At 40.1% G+C, this 26,652-nt stretch overlaps 1 protein-coding gene across 7 annotated transcripts in view; it reads right to left on the reverse strand.

The window, feature by feature from the left end:
* The window catches only part of NSD3 (nuclear receptor binding SET domain protein 3), a 113,194-nt gene that overhangs the window by 65,574 nt on the left and 20,968 nt on the right, over positions 1-26,652 (reverse strand). For 6 of the 7 annotated variants that reach the window (XM_030937443.1, XM_010385282.2, XM_030937442.1 and 3 more), the window contains exon 2: positions 8,186-8,904. In XM_030937443.1, the coding sequence (XP_030793303.1) occupies positions 8,186-8,860 (675 nt within the window). In that variant the 5' untranslated portion in view covers positions 8,861-8,904. Of the gene's footprint in view, positions 1-8,185; positions 8,905-20,538; positions 20,708-26,652 lie in introns of those variants that run through there. The other variant, XM_030937441.1, reaches the window with a different exon arrangement.

Below are 26,652 nucleotides of genomic sequence, written 5' to 3' on the forward strand. Positions count from 1 at the left end.
ATAGTATGGTTCAAGTCTTAATTTTTTTATGTGCACAGAAGACTAAAAGGATATAAAAGGTTACCACCAGGTAATAAAATAAGCGATTTTTTTGGAGTGCTTATCTTTTTCTTTTTCTTTTTTTTTTTTTGAAACAGGGTCTTGCTTTGTCACCCAAGCTGGAGTGCAGTGGCGTGATCATGGCTTATTGCAGTCTCAACCTCCTGGGCTCAAGAAGTCCTCCTACCTCAGCCTCCTGAGTAGCTGGGACTACAGACATGTGTCACCACGCCCAGCTATTTTTGTTGTTGTTGCTGAAATAAGGTCTTGCTATTCCCCAGGCTGGTTTCAAACCCCCGGGCTCAAGTGATCCTCCTGCCTTGGCCTCCCAAAGTGCTGGGATTACAGATGTGAGCCACTGTGTCTGGCTGGTACTTTTCTGTATTTGTCAAATTGTCTATACTAAACATTGTTACTTTTCTAATCATAAACCCCACAAGTATGTTATTTTAAAGTTTATGGCCGGGCGCGGTGGCTCATGCCTGTAATCCCAGCACTTTGGGAGGCCGAGACAGGTGGATCACAAGGTCAGGAGATCAAGACCATCCTGGCTAACACAGTGAAACCCCATTTCTACTAAAAAAAAAAAAAAAAATTAGCCAGGCATGGTGGCAGGCGCCTACAGTCCCAGCTACTTGGGAGGCTGAGGCAGGAGAATGGCATGAACCCGAGAGGCGGAGCTTGCAGTGAGCCGAGATTGCGCCACTGCACTCCACTCTGGGGGATAGAGTGAAACTCCATCTCAAAAAAAAAAAAGAAAGAAGTTTCTAAAACCCTTTGGGGAGGCAATTTGGAAGAAGCTATCAAAATTTAAGATACGTACACTCTTCAATCGAGCAATCACATTTTAGAAATTTATTCTACAGAAATATGCAAAACAAGAAAATCTAAGCAGAGGAATTCTGCTAAGAGAAATCTAAGCAGAGTAGTATTATTTCATGTCAGTAATCTGCATGTCTACCAATATCTTCTAACTTTTTATTTAAAAATATGCAATCTATACATGCCTTGAAAATATTCGGTACAATGTAAACAAAATTGATACCAGTAATTATCTTTTGGAAATGACTTGAGGGAAATGGTGAAGGAAGATCTTCTTTTTTTTCTTTTTTTTTTTTTTGAGACGGAGTCTTGCTCTGCCACCCAGGCTGGAGTGCAGTGGCCGGATCTCAGCTCACTGCAAGCTCCGCCTCCCGGGTTTTACGCCATTCTCCTGCCTCAGCCTCCCGAGTAGCTGGGACTACAGGCGCCCGCCTCGTCGCCCGGCTAGTTTTTTGTATTTTTTAAGTAGAGACGGGGTTTCACCGTATTAGCCGGGATGGTCTCGATCTCCTGACCTCGTGATCCGCCCGTCTCGGCCTCCCAAAGTGCTGGGATTACAGGCTTGAGCCACCGCGCCCGGCCAGGAAGATCTTCTATACCTTTTTATTATTTGTCTTTTCTGTAAAAACAAAAAAACAAATTACCTCTACAATGTAAAAGATTTTTAAAATATGTTACTTGTTAGAGAACAGAATTTAATTTAGATGGCTTAAAAAGAGGGTATACCCATTAAAGTAGGTCTTAACTCCACTAAAAGAATATGATTAATTCTAAAAGTTACTTAAAATTCTCATTCTATTATTTCAAAACATTTAAAGACACTGTTGTGAAAACAAAGTTTTATTAAATTTAAAAAAGTATAAAAAGGTTTTTGGTTTTTTGAGACAGAGTCTTGCTCTGCTGTTGCCTAGGATGGAGTGTGGTGGTGAGATCTCGGCTCACTGCAACCTCTACCTCCCAGGTTCAAGTGGTTCTCCTCCCTCAGCCTCCTGAGAAGCTGGGAATACAGGCCCACGCCACCACACCCAGCTAATTTTTATATTTTTAGTAGAGACGATGTTTCGCCATGTTGGCCAGGCTGGTCTTGAACTCTTAACCTCAGGTGATCCACCTGCCTTGGCCTCCCAAAGTGCTGGGATTACAGGTGTGAGCCACCGCACCCAGCCTAAAAAGGTTTTTAAGTTTTAGGAAAATGATATGTTCTATAAGACAGACTAATGTCCCCAAACCCAAGTATCAATCATTCACTTCACAGTGCCTACCATGTTTCAGGCCCAGTTCTAGAAGCTACATAGGCTATATAAAATAGTGAAACAAACAGATGTGATTCTTGACCCCAAGGAGTTTACAGTTGGGCAGGAGAGACTGACATTAAAAAACAGAAACACAAACATCCAGTTAAAAAGTAAGTGCTATGGCTGGGCATGGTGTGGCTCACACCTGTCAGCACTTTAGGAGGCCAAGGTGGAAGGATCTCTTGAGGCCAAGAGTTCAAGACCAGCCTGGGCAACACAGTGAGACCCAGTACCTAAAAACAACAAATGCCTGTAGTCTTAGCTACTCTGGGGGGCTGAGGCAGGAGAATCGTTTATGCCCCAGAGTTCAAGGCTTCAATGGGCTATGACTGCACTCCAGCCTGGGTGATGCAGCGAAACCCCGTCTTTTAAAACAACAACAACAAACAAAAAAAGTAAGTGCTAGGAAGAGAAAGAGAAATAATAGTGTGTAAGTGTATACGTATTTTCAGATATGAAGGTCAGGAAAAGCCTCTCTAAGAAAATAAATTACAATCTGCCAGGCATGGTGGCTCACACCTGTAATCCCAGCACTTTGGGAGGCCGAGGCAGGTAAATCACTAGGTCAGGAGTTCCAGACCAGCCTCGCCAAGATGGTGAAACCCTGTCTCTACTAAAAATACAAAAATTAGCCAGGCACGGTGGCAGGTGCCTGTAGTCTCAGCTAGTCAGGAGGCTGAGGCAGAAGAATTGCTTGAACCTGGGAGGCAGAGATTGCAGTGAGCTGAGATCGTGCCACTGGACTCTAGCGTGGGCGACAGAGCGAGACTCCGTCTCAAAAAAACAAAAAAACAAAAAACAAGAAAAGAAAAGAAATTACAATCTAAGAATCAAAGGACAAAGAATTAGCTTAGTAAAACATGGAGGAAAGAACATTCCAGGAGAAAGGAGTAGCATGTGTGAGATATCTGAGGTTAAAAACGGTACCAGCTGTGCACAGTGGCTCACACCTATAATCCCAGCACTTTCAGAGGCTGAGGCAGGTGGATCATTTGAGCCCAGGAATTCAAGAACAGCTTGGGTAACATGGTAAGATCCCATCTCTACAAAAAAAGAGCCAGGCATAGTGATGTGTACCTATATAATCTCAGCCACTCAGGAGGCTAAGGTGGGAGGATTGCTTGAGCCCAGGAGTTTGAGGCTGTGTGAGCTATGATCACCTCACTGTACTCCAGCCTGGGTGACAGAGTGAGAGCCTGTCTCCAGAAAAAAAAAAAAGGACTTCCTTTCAAACCTTCTAATTCAAATGTCTTATCTTTTTAAAAATTTTTTGATTTGTTCCAGATTATTGGTGTTTCCTTCACGCTGGTTTGAAACGCCATCAAAATCACTTTCAAAGAATTAAAGTTTTTTACACAGTCATTTTAAAAGAAAGAAGTGGCTAGGGAGCGAAGGATGCTCAAGAGGATTTATTCTAAGCTTTCAAGACTATATAAATAAGAGAAGAAAAAGAAGTAAAGATGCTGCAGTAATAGAGAGGAAGTATCTATTATAAAATGTGCTAACGCATGGGCAAAACAGATACACCTGGTAGGCATTTAGAGACAGAGACAACTTTAAGATATTAAAATTAAGTCGGGACAGAAATACTCTCTTTGGGTACTAACTCCATTGCTTTGTCAGGAAGAGAAAGCATCAGAAAAAGATGACAGTGAGTTAGCTTTCCTTAATGTTCAATTCATCTTAATTTTAAAAATTAGGATTTTGTGGGTATATACCACTTTTTTACATTTTTAATAGACTCCACGTAAGAATACCTAAAAATTATGTTAAGAGTGGCTAAAATAAATTACATTATCCTAAATATTCCTTTAAAATTTTTAGCCTAGCACTTTTTTTTTTTTTCTGAGACAGACTCTTGCTCTGTTGCCAGGCTGGAGGGCAGTGGCACAATCTCAGCTCACTACAACCTCTGCCTCCCAGGTTCAAGCGATTCTCCTGCCTCAGCCTCCTGAGTATCTGGGATTACAGGCGCACGCCACTGTGCCCAGTTGTATTTTTAGTAGAGACGGGGTTTCACCATGTTGGCCAGGATGGTCTTGATCTCTTGACTTCATGATGCACCCACCTAGGCCTCCCAAAGTGCTGGGATCATAGGCGTGAACCACCACGCCCAGCCTTTAGCCTAGTACTTTTATTAAAACCAAGGGATTCATTAAGATGAATATATTACAGGCCAGGTGCTGTGGCTCACACCTGTAATCCCAAAACTTTGGGAGGCCGAAGTGGGCGGATCACTTGAGGTCAGGAGTTCAAGACCAGCCTGGCCAACATGGCAAAACCTCATCTCTACTAAAAATACAAAAACTAGACAGGCGTTGTGGCACACACCTGTAATCCCAGCTACTGAGGAGGCTAGGGCAGGAGAATCGCTTGAATCCTGGAGGCAGAGGTTGCAGTGAGCCGAGATTGCGCCACTGCACTCCACCCTGGGCGACAGAGTGAGATTCCGTCTCAAAAACAAATAAATAAAATTAAATTAAAAATGTGTACCAAAAGAACATTTTGCATATAAAGAGTTTCTAAGAATTTTAAGGCCTAGTACTCTGAGGCTAGAGAGCCAAACCTGCTACCTTACTGTTCATGGGACTGATTCAGCTATTCTGCTTTTTATAAGTGGATATGGCAAACTAAGCGTTAATGAGACTCTGCCTTAGTGGGTTAGCCCACTGAAGTGCTGATAGGAGACCAGCGACTGTTTGAATAACAGGGCCTACACTCACATGCCTGAGGCATTCCACCTGCCAAGGAGGAAGACATGCAGAAACACAGCCACATGTTTCTCATTTGGTGGCAGGAAAAACAGCTCATGCAGATTTTTAAAATACACAATTTCAGTAGTGATCTCAGGTCTCCTGCTGCCTAGATGTTTGGACACATTTTCATTGTTCAGAAGATATACTTAGGTTGTTCCAAATAACAGCCACTCTTCAGAAGGCCAAACAGCTTAGAATTAGGGGGAAATACTTAAACATCAAGTACTAAGAAAAAAGTAGCAGGTGAAATCTTAAGGTGTTGTGTTTTTTCATTTGTTTGTGTTTGAGACAGAGTCTTATTCTGTCACCCAGTCTGGAGTGCAGTGGCACGATCTTGGCTCACTGCAACCTCCACCTCCCAGGTTCAAGCAATTCCTGTGCCTCGGCCTCCAGAGTAGCTGGGATTACAAGTACCCACTACCATGCCCGGATAATTTTTGAATATTTTTAGTAGAGATGGGGTTTCACCATGTTGGCCAGGCTGGTCTCAAACTTCTGACCTTAAGCGATCCACCCACCTCGGCCTCCCAAAGTGCTGGTGTTACAGAGTGAGCCACCACGCCGGGAGTTAAACATGGCACTCAACTATACGAGATTTTGTTTGCTCAAAAAAGAACCTATGAACCTATGAGTGGGCCTTTAAGGAACAACAACAACAAAGTAAAGTAAAAGAAAAAATCTATATAAAAGCAAATCCAGCTCCAGGAGATTTATATCAGACTTTTTCTCCAGGAATACAGTTTTCATTATGTCTCCCTGGGGCATCTGGGGGAGGGAAGCTGTCCAGTGAAGTCAGTGGACGCTTCTTTGGGCTTCCTTTTCACTTCTCAGTCCTCTACAATGCTAAACACCAAGGGCTGGGACCCCTATGGACAACCAGTAGGCATACGGTATTGACCATTAAAACAACTGTCCTGAAGGAAGCACTGTAGATGTTGTTCAAGTTAAGGAAATCTAGCTTAAAAACATATGCAGTTGTTAAACATTAATTTATACACATCTCTAGCTTAGCAAAAGCATGACATTAATGATAGGCAAGAGCCGTAGGGGCTCTGGCTTTGAAGGTCTGTGGTCAGAATGGAGTACAACTTCTACAGCTGCCCCTGTGTGTGATGCAATTCTAATTAATCAAAATTAAATTAACAAAAACTTACCTCTTTACTTCTTTGAAGGAAAGGAAGAGAGAAGGGGGAGAAGGAGAGAAAGAGGGAGAGAGGAGAGAGGGAGAGAAGAAGGGAGAGAAGGGAGGGATGGAAGAGGGAAGGCATGAGGGGGTAGGACGGAAAGAGGGAGGAATGGGGCAGAGAGGGGAGCGGGGAGAGGGAGGGAGAGGAAGAGGGAGAGAAGGAGACAGGGAGAGAGGGAGAGAGAGAGAGAGAACGAACAAGAAAAAAACCTGGATTTCCCCCCAAGACTCAACTTTCAGGCAATGCTCCTAGTAATATTCCAGGCAGTTCATGCCACTTTCTCCAGCTATACTTTTGGTCAAAATTGATATTCCTTTATCCCAAGCTATTGTAAGATCCTAAACATCAAATAGTAAATTTTGCTCATCATGATTCAATAAAAAGGAAAATGAACTAAAACCCTTAAATTAAAATCTAAACATCTGGGCCAGGTGCAGTGGCTCATGCCTGTAATCCCAGCACTTTGGGAGGCTGAGGCAGGCAGAACACCTGAGGTCAGGAGTTTGAGACCAGCCTAACCAACATGAAGAAACCCCGTCTCTACTAAAAAAAAAAAAAAAATACAAAATTAGCTGGGCGTGGTGGCATGCCTATAATCCCAGCTACTTGGGAGGCTGAGGCAGGAGAATTGCTTGAACCCGGGAGGCGGAGGTTGCGGTGAGCAGAGATTGCGCCACTGCACTCCAGCATAGGTAACAAGAGTGAAACTCCGTCTCAGAATGAAATAAAATGAAATAAAATCTAAGCACTGTAATCCTGAGCTCTAATAGTTAACTGAAGGTTTAGGTGCTATAAAGAACTAGGTATAGCAGATATCTAACAAAGACAGAACTGGTTTTAGAATCTAATTGCAAAATGACTACTAGAAACATCACTGATGACTCTATCTCACTACCCAGTTTTATTGTCTTCACAGCATCTAAAGCTATCTGAATTTATGTACACACATATGCATGCATATATATATATATATATTTTTTTTTTTTTTTTTTTTCTGGCTCCCTTCACTAGAATATAAGCATCCTGAGAGCAGGCTTTTCATTTCTACTTTTTATTCATTGCAATACCTTTGATTCTTAGAGCATTGCCTAGCACACAGTAGGAGGAGTATTTTCACCAACATTTGTTAATGAATAAATAAGAAAACTACAGAAAAATGAGAAAACATGTTGAAATGTCACACTGGGACTTGTGAGAGTCTAGAACCATTGTGACCTTTACTCCAGAAAAACATCACTTGTGAGTTGCATGAAGTAAAAGAAGCTAGCTACCAAGGAAAAGATGAGTTGGTAAGAAGTAAACATTTCTTTGAACAGAAAATAAATTAACTTATTCAGGCATAACACATATAAAAGCAGATAGCTGTCACAAAAATAAATATAGTTTTCCCAAGTCAAAGTTTAGAAAACATTTGCAATTCATATTATGAACTCTTCATTTAAGCTAGAATTATTTTTTACATACTTATTATATTATTGCTAAGCAAATTCGCGCTGAAACCTCAGATATTAAAAAATTCAGCGGCATATATCTTAAGTTACCTATTAAGGATGATTTTTATAAAAACTCACCTGAAGTTTTAATCAATATATATTAATACTAACTGATTTTAATAAACAGATTTCTATTATTTCAGGTTAATTTGTAGCAAACATTAGCAACGAGTGTTAAATCTAAGCTCTACTGGCAAAAGTTGGTCTAAAATAATGAAAACCCAATATAATTAACTATCTTATCTTTGCCTTTCCTCTTCATTTTCAAAAACCAAATGAAAATGAAAATAAAAATGAAAATGAAAATGAAAATGAAAAGCAAATGAAAATAACCGAGGCCATTAGGACAATAAGAAACATAAGCAGCAAGATTCGTTTTACATGTTTTTTAAAATATTTCTTAACTAACGTCCATTCATAGATTCAACAAATACTCAGCATCTATTATAATATTCCAAATACTTTCCTAGTGATTAGAAAAAAGGAATTATCAGAAAGATTCATATTTAAAGAGATAAAAACCAAAAAGATCTCTTGAACTTCCAGTAAATGTGAAATAGAACAAAATTTTTCAAAAAGACTTTTCAACTCACATTTTGTTCCTCTGGTTCTAATTTGGGGATTTTGTGTGACTTGCGCTCTTCAGATCTCGATGAGTCATGCTTGTTGCTTTTTTTCCTCTTTTCTTTTCTGCTTTCATGCTTTGACTTCGTGTGCTCACTTGCCTGTACTTCATTTAAAAGGTCTCCACAAAGGGAAGACTCAAACAATTCCCTGCCATTCTGGATAGTTTTGGTTATTTTTAGTTTAATTTCAGGTGAGCCAGTCTTCTTTGGAATCACAGTTTGTGGTACCGAAGGAGGAGGTGGTGGCTGTGGAGGGGAAGGTTTTTCCAGAATTTCATGTGGTCTTGTGTTTGGAATTTCTGAATGGTAATAGTCAGTGGGGCTAAAGTTTCTAGCTGCACCAAAGCCATTGGCTGACCCATTAGGATACTGACTATATGACTGGTATTTGGTTTGAGTTTCATACACGCTGATTGATGATGGATACCCATTTGTGAGTGGAGGAAGATCTTCTGTTGTAGCTGGGTACTGAAAGCCTTGCTGCAAGGTAGCTTCATATGGTGTTTGGCCACCATCTTCAGCAATGTCACTGTTGTTATCAAAGGCATCCTCCTGACGGATGTTGGCGGAGTCAATGAGTTGAGGTGGTTGCTGAATTGTGTTTCCCATGATCCCTTGCATGAAAGAGAAAGAGAAATCCATTGTTCTGCTCCAGCATCCTTAACTTTCCCTTTCTCTCATCGGGCCTAAAATTATAAAAGAGGGGATTAGAAGGTGTTAATATTCTCATTGACTAGAGGCTAATCAACTGAAAAAGGATTAAATTAAAATGTTTTGAACTCAATTTTCATATCCAGATATGCATAGACACTAAACATTTCTAAAACAGATAACCAATATTCTGACACAGGGTAAATACCTTTTATCTTCAATGCTTATCTGTTTGAAACTCCTGATTACTTTCACAACAACTGTCGCAACAAGATTTTATCATTACTGCCAACACACGAAATAGTTTTGACATTCCTTTTTATCTCCCAAGTTAGAGATCATAAGTCTCAAGTTAAAACTGGTGTTTGCAAAATAAGCAGTGTCCTGACACATATCAATCTGCTTCCATAAGAGCTTCCTTTAACATCATTCATATTTTGTTCAGTGGTTGTTTTAATTACAAAAATAATAAAATGTTCTTGCAATTTTTTTTTTTTGAGACAGAGTATCACTCTGTCACCCAGGCTTGAATGCAGTGGTGCAATCATGGCTCACTACAGCCTCAACCTCCCAGGCCCAGGTGATCCTCCCATCTCAGCCTCCCCAGTAGCTGGAACTCAGGCATGCATCACCACGCCCAGTTAATTTTTGTATTTTTTGTAGACAGGGTTTCACTATGTTGCCCAAGTTGGTCTTGAACTCTGGGGTCAAGCAATCCGCCTGCCTCAGCCTCCCAAAGTGCTAGGATTATAGGCGTCAGTCACCATGCCTGGCCTGTAAATATTTTAAACACCAAAGTGAAAAGGCCTGTTCCTCTCCCCACTTCATTATTCCCACTCTTCTGTGCCAAGACAACCACTATAAACACTTTGATGGGTATTTTTTTACATCTTTCTCTACATTTTTACATATAAAAATTTTAAAATAGGGCTTATTCTGTGACTTGCTTATTTAACTTAACAATATATCCTAGATATGCTTCTACATCAGCACGTATAGACAATTTTCATACTATTCTTTACATGGTTGTATAGCAAATAAACGTGGTATTTACCATAATGTATTTAACCATTTGTGTACTGATAGTTTCTCGCAATTGTTTGATATAATAAATATGTCTGCAGAAAACCTCGTTTATTTATTTTATTTTTTTTTGTTGAGACGGAGTCTCGCTTTGTCGCCCAGGCTGGAGTGCAGTGGCCGGATCTCAGCTCACTGCAAGCTCCGCCTCCCGGGTTCACGCCATTCTCCTGCCTCAGCCTCCCAAGTAGCTGGGACTACAGGTGCCCGCCACCTCGCCCGGCTAGTTTTTTGCATTTTTTTTGTAGAGACAGGGTTTCACTGTGTTAGCCAGGATGGTCTCGATCTCCTGACCTCGTGATCCGCCCGTCTCGGCCTCCCAAAGTGCTGGGATTACAGGCTTGAGCCACCGCGCCCGGCCAAACCTCGTTTATTTTTATTTATTTTTCTTTTCTTTTCTTTACTCTTTTTTTCAAATAGAGACAGGGTCTTGCTGTGTTGCCCAGGCAGGTCTCAAACTCCTGGACTCAAGTAATCCTCCTGCTTCAGCCTCCCAAAGTGCTGAGATTATAGGCATGAGTCACCACACCTGGCCTGAAACATTCTTGAAACTCTATTTTTGTGCACATATATATTTCTACAGGACAGATTTGAAATTTTGATAGATACTGTAAAATTGTTCTATAGGTTATACTATGTCAATGAACTCTCATACCAATAGTGTGTGCTTCTCTACACTGTTGCCAGTATCTACTTATTTTTAACAACTGTTATATATAGCAGAAGCATCTGGGGTACTTTTATAAAATGTATGTGTCAGGGTCTATCTCCTAAAGATTCTAATTGAATAAATCTGGGGTGGGGTCCTGGGCATAAGTTTTTTAAGACTATATCCCCAGTAATTTTGATGCATATTCTTGGTTGGATCATTGCATTATAATCTTTCAATTATTGCATCTCCTCTAGTAGGTGTCCGAAGATGCCTACATTATGTAATAATGTTACAGAAGGCCGGGCGCGGTGGCTCAAGCCTGTAATCCCAGCACTTTGGGAGGCCGAGACGGGCGGATCACGAGGTCAGGAGATCGAGACCATCCTGGCTAACACGGTGAAACCCCGTCTCTACTAAAAATACAAAAAACTAGCCGGGCGAGGTGGCGGGCGCCTGTAGTCCCAGCTACTCGGGAGGCTGAGGCAGGAGAATGGCGTGAACCCGGGAGGCGGAGCTTGCAGTGAGCTGAGATCCGGCCACTGCACTCCAGCCTGGGAGACAGAGCCAGACTCCATCTCAAAAAAAAAAAAAAAAAAAAAAAAAAAAAAAAAAAAAAAAAATAATGTTACAATATACATAAGCATCTGTTACAAAATGCTACCAGACCACCCTGCCTTGTCATAAGGTATGACAAGTGCACATCACAGGATAGAAGATTAATGGACAATCCATATATTATTTTGATAATCCCATAAGCATTTCTTCTAGAAAGTTCTTTTTTTTTTGAGACGGAGTCTTGCTCTGTTGTCCAGGCTGGAGTGCAGTGGCACAATCTCAGCCCACTGCAAGCTCCGCCTTGCAGGTTCATGCCATTCTCCTGCCTCAGCCTCCCGAGTAGCTGGGACTAGAGGTGCCCACCACCATGTCTGGCTTTTTTTTTTTTTTTTTGTATTTTTTTTTGGTAGGGACGGGGTTTCACCATGTTAGCCAGGATGGTCTCGATCTCCTGACTTCATGATCCACCCGCCTCGGCCTCCCAAAGTGCTGGGAATACAGGCATGAGCCACCACACCTGGCCTCTTCTAGAAAGTTCTAAAGCAGGAAGAACAAACCAGTTTTCACAACTATATCAACTCTGATGAACTGATTGTAGCTGCCTGGAATACTGTGAAGAAGGATCCTAGGCTGGGCGCCATGGCTCACATCTGTAATCCCAGCACTTTGGGAGGCCGAGGTGGGTGGATCACGAGGTCAGGAGTTTGAGACCAGCCTGGCCAATATGGTGAAACCCCGTCTCTACTAAAAATATAAAAATTAGCTGGACATGCTGGCAGGTGCCTGTAATGCCAGCTACTCGGGAGGCTGAGGCAGGAGAATCGTTTGAACCCAGGAGGCAGAGGTTGCAGTGAGCAAAGATTGCACCATTGCAATCCAGCCTGGCCAACAGGGTGAGACTCTGTCTCAAAAAAAGAGGATCCTGAGGCTACATTCCAGTTCGACTCTGTTAATAACAGAATCATTAACAATGCCTATTATTAATAGATTAATAACAGACTGATTAACAGTGTCTACCATCTTGGTTCCAGTAGGTTTGCTGTAATAATAAAACAAATAACCCCAAAAAGCAAATGGAAGAGGGAAACAAAGCTGACAATACACTTTTCAAGGTGTATCCAATTATACAGCCACTGTTTGTTCTGCTGTTAACAAACAGAAATCATTTTGGAAGTCCTAAAATTACAAACAAATGAATAAGACCGCACACAAGAAATTGAACTGTGTGTCCTGCTTTACACTGGCGGTGGGTGGGAGGGATCCAGAGCACTCTCATTTTCTTAGTGTCACCTCAGGGTCAGGCACTTTACACATCAGCTCATTTAATCATCACAACTCTGCAACATAGGGATTGTGATTTCTGGTTCACAGGTAAAAGAAAGTGAGCTTCAGAAGGGTTAAGTGGCCTGCTTAAACCACAAGGGGGGAGAACTCGAATTTGGATCCAGGCATGTCTGACTCTGAAGTCCATGTTGTTTTTGTTTGTTTGTTTGTTTGTTTTGAGATAGGGTCTCACTCTGTTGCCCAGGCTGGAGTGCAGAAACATGCAATCACAGCTCACTGCAGCCTTGACTTCCTGGGTTCAGATGATTCTCTCACCTCAGGCTCCCAAGTAGCTGGGACTACAGGCACGCGCCACACCTGGCTTATTTTTTGTATTTTTTGTAGAGATGGAGTTTCACTATGTTGCCCAGGCTGATCTCGAGCTCCTGATGTCCATGATTTTTACTACTGTATCAGTTCTGTTTCCCTCAGCTATCAGTTCTGGGAAAAGAATTCTTTTGTTCAGGTACTTTATTCCTTGGTCACTATCAAAATCACAAATATTCTAATAACCACCATTAACACTTACATAGTACTCTGTAAGTGCCATGCACCATTCTAAGTGCTTGATATAAGTAATACATTTAATCCTTCCAGCAACCTTCATGTAGATATTATCTCCTATTATACACAGGGAAATAGAGGCACAGAGAAGTTTTTTTTTTTTTTTTTAAAGACGGAGTCTCGCTCTGTCGCCCAGGCTGGAGTGCAGTGGCTGGATCTCAGCTCACTGCAAGCTCCACCTCCCGGGTTCCCGCCATTCTCCTGCCTCAGCCTCCCGAGTAGCTGGGACTACAGGCGCCCGCCACGTCGCCCGGCTAGTTTTTTGTATTTTTAGTAGAGACGGGGGTTTCACCGTGTTAGCCAGGATGGTCTCGATCTCCTGAACTCGTGATCCGCCCGTCTCGGCCTCCAAAAGTGCTGGGATTACAGGGTTGAGCCACCGCGCCCGGCCAAGGCACAGAGAAGTCAAATGACTTGCTCAAGTGCACACGGCTAGTAATTAATTGACAGAGCTAAGATTCAACCCAAGCAGTCTGGTTCCAGGGTCTGTGCTCCTGATTAGCATACCATATTTACTGACAATGTTTAAGAACTGAAACATTACCTTAATTTAACTTTTGGCAAAAATGTATAGCTCACAGCAACAGACATAAGAAGGAAATGTTCAAAAATTCTGTTAACAAGCATGGAGCAACTATACAGGCAGAATTCAAAAGTTCTCATTTATACTTCCAACTTGAAGGTAAGTCAAATAATGACATCTAGCAAGATGCAACCTGTGTTTTTGGTTCTTATAACTGTCGTATACAAGCTCAGCTTCCAGATTCGTCTCCCAAATTACAGTCTTCAGGGTTTTTCAGGCATATGTATTCAGAGACTGAGATTTCTGATGCTTTTGATTGAGTTTCAAACACAAGAAGTTTTATATTTTCCCCTTTTCCTGTCTTCTCTAGCCCTAACTTCAAATATCTCATTTTAGTCTGAACTAAGAAAATAACATTACCTTCTTATAATTACACAGGAGTCCACGGAGTGAACTCATATACATTCGTATCACAGAGTATTTTCATATACATTTGTATTTGATCCTCAAAACAACTCTGTCAGACTGGCAGGGCAAGGTGTGCATTAACTTCATTTTTTAGGTAACTACACAGAACATTTGAAATACTGACTTTCCACAAAGCTAATTAGTAATAAAGTTTGAAAAATAATCAGTCTCCTGATTTCTAATCCTGTGCTCTTTTTCACAATATCCCACCGCCAGAGAATAACCAACTACTTAAGGACAACTACACTAAACCCTTAAAAGTCATTAGTTCAAAACTAAATGCACTGTCCTTTTCCTAGCACAATGTCCCTTTCAGACTACCCCAGTCTGTCATTGCTTCCATCACTTTTCTAGCTTCCCAGACTAGAAATCTCAGGCTCATAGGTGATTGATTCTTCCCTCTTTGTTAAGCCATAAAACTAGTCATTTAGCAAATCTTGCATTTTCTTCCTTTGAAGTATTCTTCCCGGTGCTTCGACTGAATCTGAAGTGAAGAAATAATCAGACAAATCCAAAATGGGTGATATTCTCCCAGACAACTGGCCTGGGCTCTTGAAAAAAGCTAATGTCTAAAACAAACAAAAGGTGGAAAGACTATTCTAGATTAAAAGAGACAAGATTTATCAACCCAATACAATGCATGAACTTTGATTAAATCCTGGATTTAAATACACACAAACACCAGATTAAACAGATATTGTGGAGACAACTAGAGAATTTTAAAATATGAACTGGCTTTAAACAATGGAGCTATTAATTTCAAGGGCCTGATAATGCTATTCTCTTTATATACGAGAATGTTCTCATTCTTAGGAGAGCTATGCTGAAATACGTGGTAAAGAGATAAAGTGTCATGGTATCTACAACTTTCAAATGGTTCAGAATTTTAAAAAAGGTACATATACCTAGAGTAAAGCAAATGAGACAAATTTTTTTTTTTTTTTTTTTGAGACGGAGTCTCGCTCTGTTGCCCGGGCTGGAGTGCAGTGGCGGGATCTCAGCTCACTGCAAGCTCCGCCTCCCGGGTTTACGCCATTCTCCTGCCTCAGCCTCCCGAGTAGCTGGGACTACAGGCGCCCGCCACCTCGCCCGGCTAGTTTTTTGTATTTTTTAGTAGAGACGGGGTTTCACAGTGTTAGCCAGGATGGTCTCGATCTCCTGACCTCGTGATCCGCCCGTCTCGGCCTCCCAAAGTGCTGGGATTACAGGCTTGAGCCACCGCGCCCGGCCGAGACAAAATTTTTAACAACTGGTGAATCTAGGTGTTGAACGTAAATTCTCTGAACTTTTCTAAAGGTTTGAAAATTTTAAAACTGAAAAGCTTGGGGAAAAAAACCCCAAATGATTTGGCTAGTGTTTGGAGGAAGTACTAAAAATAAAAAGCTACAGGTACCTAAGGTGTATGAGCCTCCATTAAATTCTGGTGCCATGTTTTGAGCAAACAAGCTAAAGGGGCCACATTGTTATATTTTCTAGAAACCCTAAGCATGAAGAGGGCCATACTTCTTCATATTATGCCTCCAAATAACACAACAATGCAATCAAGAAAGCAGTTTTGGTGGTTTATACAAACAGATATTTTGGGACTACATCTACATTTCTTTACATAGTGATTTTTATGGGCAGTGGGGTCTGGCGGCCAGCCTTCACAAAGCAGACACACCAACTGACACAATGGTTAAGACCTTACTAAATTAAATTAGGAGGCTCTACTGAGCACCATGCTTGAGAGCACAGGTTCAGAATCAAACTAAGTTCAAAAGCATACTTCAAGTCTTGCTGGCTGTGTGACTTTAGGCGACTTATTCAGTACCTCTAATCCTCAGTTTCCTTAGCCAGAAATTGTGGATACCTGTAATTGTGTACCTTGTACAGGGTTGCTGTAAGAATTAAGAGTTAATCCATGAATAGCACTTAAGACAGAGCCTGGCATACAGTTAGAGCCTGGCCACTTGTTGGCTATTATAATCATTCATTGCAATGCTGGGCACACAGAACTGGTAAAAAGTTTAAAAAAAAAAAAAAAATCACTGACCTACAGGTACTTTCAATCTCTTTAGCAAGATAATGTAAGATTTTGTGAGTAAGACACATAAAATAGTAGCAAACAATGTGAAACAGAAGGTGACTAAGAATTCAATTGTGTTACTACTACAATTGTAACAGACATCTGAGAAGAACAATGCTGGGCAAGGAGGCTTTTAGGCCACAAGAAACAAGTAGGATGTGGAAGTAAGGTGTTCTTCACGCACTGCTTTTCAAACTACTTGGTACAGGCCAGCAAAAATTCTTATACCTTTGTCCTTAATAAATCCCTGATAAAGATAGTGTGTTCAATTCATTTTTAAAGCAATAATATTAATGGCTAACATTTGAGAGCTTAGTGTCAATACTATTCTAAACGTTTTACATTTGACTATTACTATCCCATTTTACAAATGAAAAATCAAGGCCAGTATGATCAAATAACTTGCCCATAGTCTGAGACCAAGTAAATGGAGGGTTCAAACACACACTGTGTTCCACAGCATTGGCTCTTAACAAGAAAGCTTACTTCCCATAATCCCTAAACATGTAAACAACAGAACCTCACTTCATACTTCTCCACTCCCACTCCCCAGAGTTAACTAACTAACAACTAACTAACAATTAGTTAACAGAGTTAACTAACTGAGACTAAATAATTGTACTAATCTATCCATTCTAATATGTACTTTCAAGTCAATGAAATCACCACATAAAAACATTTCTGATAAATTCATCATCTGAACAATGTTTCTAGGCTAATTTTTTTAAAAAGATAAATCAATGAATACTTATAATTTTGCTGAAACTATACAGTTTTAAATAAGCAAAAAAAGTTGAAAATTATCAATCAAAGCTTTAGTGCTCTTATTATTTACCAACTTATTCATGGTGGTGGGGGGTGGTAGGGTGATAATAGATAAGTTTATAGAATCCTTAAGCCAAATCACAGATACAGAGTTTAAAAAAACAAAAGCAGGAAAAGAAATCAAGCCAGGCATGCTGGCTCATGCCTGTAATCCCAGCTCCTTAGGAGGCTGAAGTAGAGGGACTGTTTGAGGCCAGGCATTCAAGACCACCCTGGGTGACACAGTAAAACTCTTTCTCTAAAATAAAAAAAGAGAGAGAGAGAGGAAGAAAGAAATCATGTCACGTGTTTCAGATGAACAACTTGAGCCTATAAATATCAATTAAGGTTTCATAATGTGCTAAATTTATAGTTTAAGTCACTATAACAAATTCATAAACAATTATTTCTGTGGAATGTATTGCTGGATTCTATAGAATTACATGTTGTGCTATATATATTCATTTTTTTCTATGTTTAAAATGCCAGTCTCTTCTCAATAAAAGAAAGTTTATATTTAATTATACTTAAAAATTCCTTAGGCTGGGAGCAGTGGCTTACGCTTGTAATCCCAGCACTTTGGGAGAGTGAGGTGGGTAGATCACCCGAGGTCAGGAGTTTGAGACCAGCCTGGCTAACATGGCAAAATCCTGTTTCTACTAAAAATACAAAAAGTAGTCAGGCGTGGTGGTGTGTGCCTGTAATCCCAGCTACTTGGGAAGCTGAGGCAGGAAAATTGCTTGAATCCAAGTGGCGGAGGTTGCAGTGAGCTGAGATTGTGCCACTACACTCCAGCCTGGATGACAGAGTGAGACATCATCTCAAAAAAAAAAGAAAGAAAAAAAAATTCCTCACATTGATATCATTATTTAAGCCTTTTGGAATTAGAAGTGGTTTTAAGATGTCATATAAATTGCCTATTTCTGTTTTCAGACCCAGCTACTCTACAAATACATTCCTAGGTTAATCTGTAAATCTAACCACATCACTCTCCTGATTAAAATCCTTCAATGGTTTCCTATTGCCCAGAAAAAGGCCATGCACCTAGACTGACAGATCATATAAGGTCCTCCAAACAAGGTCGCTAACCTACCTCTTCAACCCCAAGTCATTTTCGTTTTTTTTTTTTTTTTTTTGAGACGGAGTCTCACTCTGTCGCCCAGGCTGGAGTGCAGTGGCCGGATCTCAGCCATTCTCCTGCCTCAGCCTCCCGAGTAGCTGGGACTACAGGTGCCCGCCAGGTCACCCGGCTAGTTTTTTGTATTTTTAGTAGAGACGGGGTTTCACCATGTTAGCCAGGATGGTCTTGATCTCCTGACCTCGTGATCCGCCCGTCTCGGCCTCCCAAAGTGCTGGGATTACAGGCTTGAGCCACCGCGCCCGGCCCCCCAAGTCATTTTTGTACTCTAGTAATATAAAATCACTGGAAATTTCTGTGCATACCATGATTTCACTCCTCTGTACCTTTACCAACTTTATCTCCTATCCATAATACACCCTTTTCCTTTTTTATTTTTTTTGCTTGACTCTTAACCATTTTTTGAGCTCAGAATGTCATTTCCATGAAGTAGTCACTTAAGCTCTAAGTTAGTCTGAGTAACTTTCCTCTGTGTTCTAAGATATTCTATGCATGCCTCTTAGAATTATTCATAAAACAATTTGTTTATGTGAGTTTTCTAAAGAGCAGGAAGTAATGTTATTCCCATATATGCTCTTGGAATCTAACTCAAAGGCTCAGAGGAAGGGCTTCAATGAATCTTTCAAACTAAACTGCATAAACTTAAAGAAGTTATTTTATATAAATGAAATGCGTCACAGAGCTTCTGTGGGTCTTTGCATGGAGGTAGTAAAAGAATATAAAAGCAGTTACAATCCTCCTCAGGTAATATCCTTGGTAAAATGAGACTAACAACGTAGCTCACTTAGATGCCACTGAGATTCTCTTTAGTTCTAGACTTAACTTTCATGATGGTTTAAAGTTCCAAGAGACTGGAATGAAGTCAAATAAACTTCCAGAGGGAGTGTTAACCCAATCAAAGACCAAGATCTATTAAAAAAAGAAACTCGGCCGGGCGCGGTGGCTCAAGCCTGTAATCCCAGCACTTTGGGAGGCCGAGACTGGCGGATCACGAGGTCAGGAGATCGAGACCATCCTGGCTAATACGCTGAAACCCCGTCTCTACTAAAAAATACAAAAAAAAACTAGCCGGGCGACGAGGCGGGCGCCTGTAGTCCCAGCTACTCGGGAGGCTGAGACAGGAGAATGGCGTGAACCCGGGAGGCGGAGCTTGCAGTGAGCTGAGAGCCGGCCACAGCACTCCAGCCTGGGCGGCAGAGCAAGACTCCGTCTCAAAAAAAAAAAAAAGAAACTCATATGAATATATCTATTTAAAACCTTATTAATGTAGATCTGAAATTCAGAATGTAGAAGCTCTCAAAATATAATCGTCACAGTTGTAGTTAATTGAATCAGTATGGAAATCAATCTATTTACCAAAGCTGTTCTAGTAAACATAATCAATCATATACTATAAAAGAAAGTATACTTGATAGATGTACATTAGAATTTTTACAGCTAGAAAAAAATAGTGGAATATACTATGATTTTCACAACACAGAGGAAGAGGGTGGTCTTCCTTTACCCCAGGATAAACAAGGGATCCAGATGTTTCTTTATGTGAACGGTTGCAAGGAATATTTCTCAAGGTTTATGATAAATCCACACTCAATGTGTTTCCATAGTAACAGGAATGGAGTGCATGCAGACAGTCTACAGTAACGAACCAAATATGCTGGTTCTTGAAAACCTGGCATGTTTGGCAATTTATGCAGCAAAAATATTATTTTAAAAAAATTTTAAGATACATAACGTTAAAAAACTAGAGTGTCATTTTGTTTTAAAATCAAAAGATTGAAATGCAGTACATAAAGACAAGCTTAAGCATAGATTCTGTGAAGTGAAGTATAAAGAGAAGGCTATCAAATATATTCATATACTAATTTCTAACTGAATGATCACTTAATGTTTCAGTGATCCTGTATTTGGATCTTGTCTTTGAAATCAATTTAATATGTACATACACACAAAGCCCCCCTAAAAACATCTTCTGAATGTGACTCACATTTGATCACAGAATATAAAGATCTCTGAGTGACAGGGACAGCATCAAGGGAGATTCTTGTTTTACATTTTTTTCCCCAAATTGACACCATGAAGAAAATGGGGGGAAAGGAACAGTTAATTTTTTTTTTAACATGCTCCATTATTTTCAGTACATGGGTTTGGTAGGGTGAAACCAGAAACTCTATGAAGAAAAAATGCATAACTATAGGAAGATGCTAAAATCCTCTAATGTCAGTTTTTTAAAAAGACTCCATTCTTTCTGGTTCTGTGTTCTACTAATATTTTAATCTAAGTATATGATCAGAGTGACCCTTTGACTACAACTTATAAATTCTGGTATTGCCCATTTGGGCTTTCATAATTTAAAAATTTTTAGTAATATAGTAACAAATGTGTATTGTTTAAAAATAATGGAGGTATGTTTTAATGCTATTTATTGTGAAACTGCAAGCCCCTCATCCCTTTTTAAAGTAATACATACATATTTTTAAACGACCCAAACACATACCTTTAAAAATCAGCAAAACCAAACTGCTATGAAGTATGAACAGAAGCGAAAGTCAATTTCTACTGTCTGGACTGGACACAAATTACATTAAAAACCAATATTCTTCCTTTGCAAGCAATGAGTCCTTTCTAATCACATTTTAACTTCACCCTCACCCCACACGTACACAAGAAAAAGCAGAGATGCGGGTGTGGACTTCTGGAGGAAACAAAAAGTAAAACCCAACCACCTGGTTCTAAGAACTTGACCACGCCCCTATGGTACCAAAAAGGAAATGAACAAAAATGTTTATCTTTTATTCACTAAAAGCAGCTACAATCGATAGAATCTAATCTAGCCCTCACTACAGACAAAAGCAATAACCAAATTTGGTACAGTGACTATACAACTCAATGTTAACTTTCAAACAAAATGGATCCTGCTTGAAAATGTTTTGTCAAGGAAATAAAAATGAAATTACAAATGCAAGTGATTGTTCCATTTGTCTTTAGATTATTTTATCCTTTGAGGGAACAAACACCATCTATAAAATAGATCTCACTATTTCACCCACAAACAAAATACAGTGTTTTTAGTGGCATCCAAGTGTTATACAGTTGGCAGTTACAGTTATCCAAAAAGTTTGAACCACAATAGTAAAATGCAAATTATTTCTGACTAAAATGTGGGCATTTCCTCTCAAACGATTTTTTTTTTTTTGAGGCAGGGTCTCACTCTGTCACTGAGGCTGGAATGCAGTGGCACCATCACAGCTCATGGCAGCCTCAATTTCCTGGGCTCAGGTGATTCTCCCACCTCAGCCTCCCAAGTAGTTGGGACTATAGGCGTGCGCCACCATGCCCGGCTAATTTTTAAAAGTTGTTGTAGAGACAGGGTTTTACCATGTTGCCCAGGCTGGTCTTGAACTCCTGAACTCAAGTAATCCTCCCACTTTGGCTGGGATTACAGCCATGAGCCACTGTGCCAGTCCAAACAATTTCTTAAATTCTCATGGTAATGCATATACTTGGACTTCTCAGATTCAAAGGCCATTATATATTAATTCTATAAGCACTTAACACATTTTTAGTTCTCCTACAGCTTTTTTAACGAAAACTTGAGGATGTCAAAATTATGAGGTTTGAAAAGACTGCTGGTCAAACTCTGAATCATTTAAAGAAGTTTACTACCATTCTGGTTGAGGCTGACTCTTTCAAAGCTTAAGGCTATGATTTAGGGGAAAACATTTTCCTGTACTACTTTTCAGCAGTTATACTAATAAAACATCAATTCTCCAAATGACACAAAGGGCTTACAGCATTTTAGTATGTAAAACAAATGTTCTATATTAGTAAATCTTATCTGTATATCTTGACTTAAAGGTACTTTCCGTGGTAGCCTTAGAAAGAACTCTAAGCTGCTGACTAATTTCTCGGTTAAACTGGAAAATCTGCTTGCTTAAAAAATAAACAATTTGGGAAAAATATCTTCCCTTTATATTTTCACGTAATTTTACTCACTTTCCTCCAATACATGAAGCAAATCATGTCATTTTTGTATAATTACTAACAACATGCATCCAAAACAAAGTAGTCTAGCTCCATCTATATATAATAAACTCAAGATGTATCAACAAAAGTTACCCTTCCAGAACAGGATTTGCTATATGACATTTAGTCATTAAACAACTAAGCAAAAGCATAAGAAGGACCACTCTTTTCAATAAATGAAGGAGAAATAATTTTTTTTTTTTTTTGAGACAGAGTCTCAGAGACTCTGTCACCCAGGCTACAGTGCAGCAGTGCGATCTTAGCTCACAGCAACCTCCACCTCCCAGGTTTAAGTAATTCTCCTGCCTCAGCCTCCTGAGTAGCTGGAATTACAGGCACGCACCACCAAGTCCGGCTAATTTCTGCATTATTAGTAGAGACGGGGTTTCACCATGTTGGCCAGGCTGGTTTCAAACTCCTGACTTCAAGTGATCCACCCGCCTCAGACTCCCAAAGTGCGGGGATTACAGGTGTGAGCCACCACGCCCAGCCTAATTTTGGTATTTTTAGCACAGACAGGGTTTCACCGTGTTGGCCAGACTGGTCTCCAACTCCTGGCCTCAAGCAATCCGCCTGCCTTGACCTCCCAAAGTGCTGGGCTTGTAGGCACTGCTCCCAGCCAGAAATAAATTACGTTTGACACTTGAACAATAAAAACAAAACAAATAAATATTGGTGATTTTCTCTTCTTCCTCCTCACTGAGACATAGTATTTCTGTCTTTCTTTTTTGGGGTCTCACTATGTTGCCCAGGCTGGAGTGCAGTGGCTGTTCATACATGGGATCATAGTGCCCTGAGGCCTTGAACTCCTGGGCTCAAGTGATCCTCATGCCTCAGCCTTCTGAGCAGCTGGGACTAAAGGTGCACACTAATGCACCTGAATTGTCCTATTTTCTTAAACACACAGTAATATTCCTATATAATAGCCTGCTAATCTATCAAATTTACTCAATTTAAATAAGAATTAAGCCACATGCCATATAATTCCATTTACATGAAATGTCCAGAAGAGGCAAATCCATATAGACAGAAAAATGATTGGTGACTGCTAGGATTTGGGAGGGGGGAAGGAATGGAGGGTGACTGCTAATGCATACAGGGTCTCTTTTTGGGGTGATGGAATGTTCTGGAATTAGACAGTGGTGATGATTGCACAACCTTTGAACATACTAAAGATCACTGAATTGTATACTTTAAAAGGGTGAATTTCATGCAACATAAATTATATCTCAACAAAAAAGTGCTCCAAAAAAATCAACAAAGCATTTATGTGTGTTTCTCAACAATAAAGTCTCCAATACCTAAAGAATTACTGATTTGTACACATGTTAAATGTGCTTAAAATAAAAACCTTTATTCTTATTAAGCTACAGTAATTAAAAGGTAAGGTACTAGAAAAAGATGGACAATGAAACAGAATAAGATCCTAGGCACAGAACCATTCTATGGGAACGTGACATACAACAGAAGCAGCACTGCAGAGTAGCAAGAAAAGGATAGAAGATTCAAAGAATGGTCCTGGGACAACGCTTATCCATAGAGAAAAAAATTTAGATACTCACCACGTAATGTATCAACCCCAGGTGGATTAAAGAGCTCGTATACACAGTAAAACTTTAAAACTTTTAAGAAAAAACAAAAATATGAACAGGACATCTTTCTGAACTCAGGCTGGGAAATGATTTCTTAAATATATAACAAGTATACAACATAAAAGAAATGATTAATGAAATCAACGATGTTAATTTTAAAAGCTGTATCACAAAAGACAACACAAGTGGAAAGATAAATCCCCAGACTGGGAGAAGATAGCTGCAATGCATAAATTCAAGCTCAGTTCTACCTTCCAACTTTCTTCTGGATCTGCCCGATTCTTGCTGTGTTCATTGGCTGTGTCTTACCATTTCTCATCTGCATTAGAACAACATCTTCTTAGCTATTCTTCTTACTTCCAACCCTGTCTACCTCCAATCCACCCTCTACAACATTGACAATGCTTAGAAACAAAACCCCAAACCATTTAAATTTAGTAACATTCCATGGCTCCTTATGCCTCAGCATAAAATCCAAAGGCCCTTCATAATGTGGCCCCTGTTTCTCGGTCCGGCCACCTCTCCTGCTGCTTTGGCCTACCCATCTTGCCCTCCACCATCCTAGCTTTTCCTCTCTTATCTCCCACTCAACCTTAAAGATTCTATTCAGAGGTGTGAAAATACTCCAAGAAGCTTTTCCAGAACATCCCCACATACCACACACCCTCTGAAGCCAGGATGCATATTCCCTTCTGCTGGCATGGCATCCTACTATACTCTATTAGAGCACTAAACACATTCTACAGGCCATCCTGACATACAGGAAGGGTGTGTGCATAAGTGAATGTGACCTCAAAACATTTGTGTAAGAAAGAATAGTAAAATACTTTATTACAGAAATTCTAGACACCAGCTGCTGTTTAATTGCCCTCTGAATGCTGAGACAAGGTTGTGCTGAGGTTCAAGTCAATACCTCCTTTCCTTCCACTCTGCTGCTGCAGCAATGGGAAGGTGACCAAAAGTTACAGCCAGTTGTCCCCACCCCAACCTACACAGGTTTCTCTAATAAAACAAATATTTATTGAGCACCTATTGACCAGACACTGAGCTAAGCACTAAAGTTATAAGGATGAAAATTCAGACAAGGTCCCTGCAGCCATACAGCTTACATCACCATATGGAAGAGACGGAGACAGAAAGGCAGTAAAAGGAAAGTGCTGGAGATGAGGCTTGGAAATCGCCCTTCATGAGATGCATTTATTCATTTCACACTGAGTGCCTGTATGATGTCAAGTCCCGGGTATCGGAGAACAAATCCTTGTTTTCTGATCCCTACTGACAGAAAGGGACAAGTGTCCTGGATGAGAAAGGAAAATATCCAGGGTTGAGAAGCTGGGGGCGTGACGACGGGGCGAGAGAACGCAGGAGACTTCTGGCATTTTTGGCTTAGGAAACAAGTTCTAACCTGCAGTGGAAGAGAGAGGGGCTCCTTTCCAAAGACCTACTATAAACCAGTACCTAAAGACTTCCATTGAGAACCTTCTTGTCTTCTAAGATCACAGGTTTCAAATGATTTAGATTTTTAGAAGGGCTTTTCTTGATATGTTGCAAAACCAAATTATAAGTATTTAATGAAAGCACACCATAAAATTCCAGGAAATAAAAACAACTTAGATGCCAGAGAATATGGACAGACTGAAAGTTTGAGGACATGAAACTAGTTCATCCTTGAACTCCCAGAGCCAACTACAGTGCCTGGCACATTATCAATAAACAAATCAATCCAAAACAGAATAGAGTATTGCAGTAAGGCGAGGGGAGGCGGGGGGGCACAAGACTGGATTAACAATTTAAATAGCTTAATATGTGCCAATACCATTAAGTAACTAGTATTACTGAAATATCACAGGCTGTTTTTTAATGGCATGGATTTTGAACTGAGTGTACAGATTTGTTCTTCCCTTCCTAAGAAGGGCCTCATAAACATAACGTCACTCAGAGGAAAACACAAAAAAATTTTGCCCCAATTATTATTATTATTATTTATTATTATTATTTTTTTTTTGAGACGGAGTCTGGCTCTGTCGCCCAGGCTGGAGTGCGGTGGCCGGATCTCAGCTCACTGCAAGCTCCGCCTCCCAGGTTTACGCCATTCTCCTGCCTCCGCCTCCCAAGTAGCTGGGACTACAGGTGCCCGCCTCGTCGCCCGGCTAGTTTTTTGTATTCTTTAGTAGAGACAGGGTTTCACCGCATTAGCCAGGATGGTCTCGATCTCCTGACCTTGTGATCCGCCCGTCTCGGCCTCCCAAAGTGCTGGGATTACAGGCTTGAGCCACCGCGCCCGGCCAATTATTTTTAAACTTTTAAAAAAGTTTAGAATATATATTTTTAATTTTAGCAAGTAATCTTTTCATTAGAAAATTAAAATTAGATGCTATTTTATTAAGTGCTCAAAATACAGAGTGTAAATACATCATCCAAGAGTCACAACTTGACGAGAATTTTTTTCAAGAAACTTTAAACATTTACATAACCACATTAAATATGATGTGCTCTACCATGAATCTAATAATAATTCTACAAGCAGATATAAACAATTGACAACATATTGTGATTCATATTTTCCTAAACAGTGGGGATATTATGACATGAAGCTTTGTCTTTTGTATCAGTGCACAAAACCTACATTCACTATGAACAGCATAAGAGAAACTGTCACAACATCATCACTGTAGAACATAACACATGATGAGAATCTGAAACTCTAATAAAACGACTTCCTTTTTTGTATCATTTATAGACTAATGCAAAACCTGTGCTCAACATAAAATCAATTTATTTTGGAATGTCATGAGATATTTAGGTGTCTTTGAGTAACTTCAGTGCTTAGAGAATTGTCAAATATGTACTGATAACTGAAGTTCAGATTTATCTTTTTCCAAAGCAAAGTGTAGTAGTGCCTTCAGTTATGGAAAGAAAAACAAAACTACTTCCGTGTTAACAAAGGTACTGCGTACTTCTACATCTTGCTCACTGCTGTATCCCCGTCCCCT

The sequence above is a fragment of the Rhinopithecus roxellana genome, chromosome 9 (assembly GCF_007565055.1).
Source record: "Rhinopithecus roxellana isolate Shanxi Qingling chromosome 9, ASM756505v1, whole genome shotgun sequence".
Lineage (NCBI taxonomy): Eukaryota > Metazoa > Chordata > Mammalia > Primates > Cercopithecidae > Rhinopithecus > Rhinopithecus roxellana.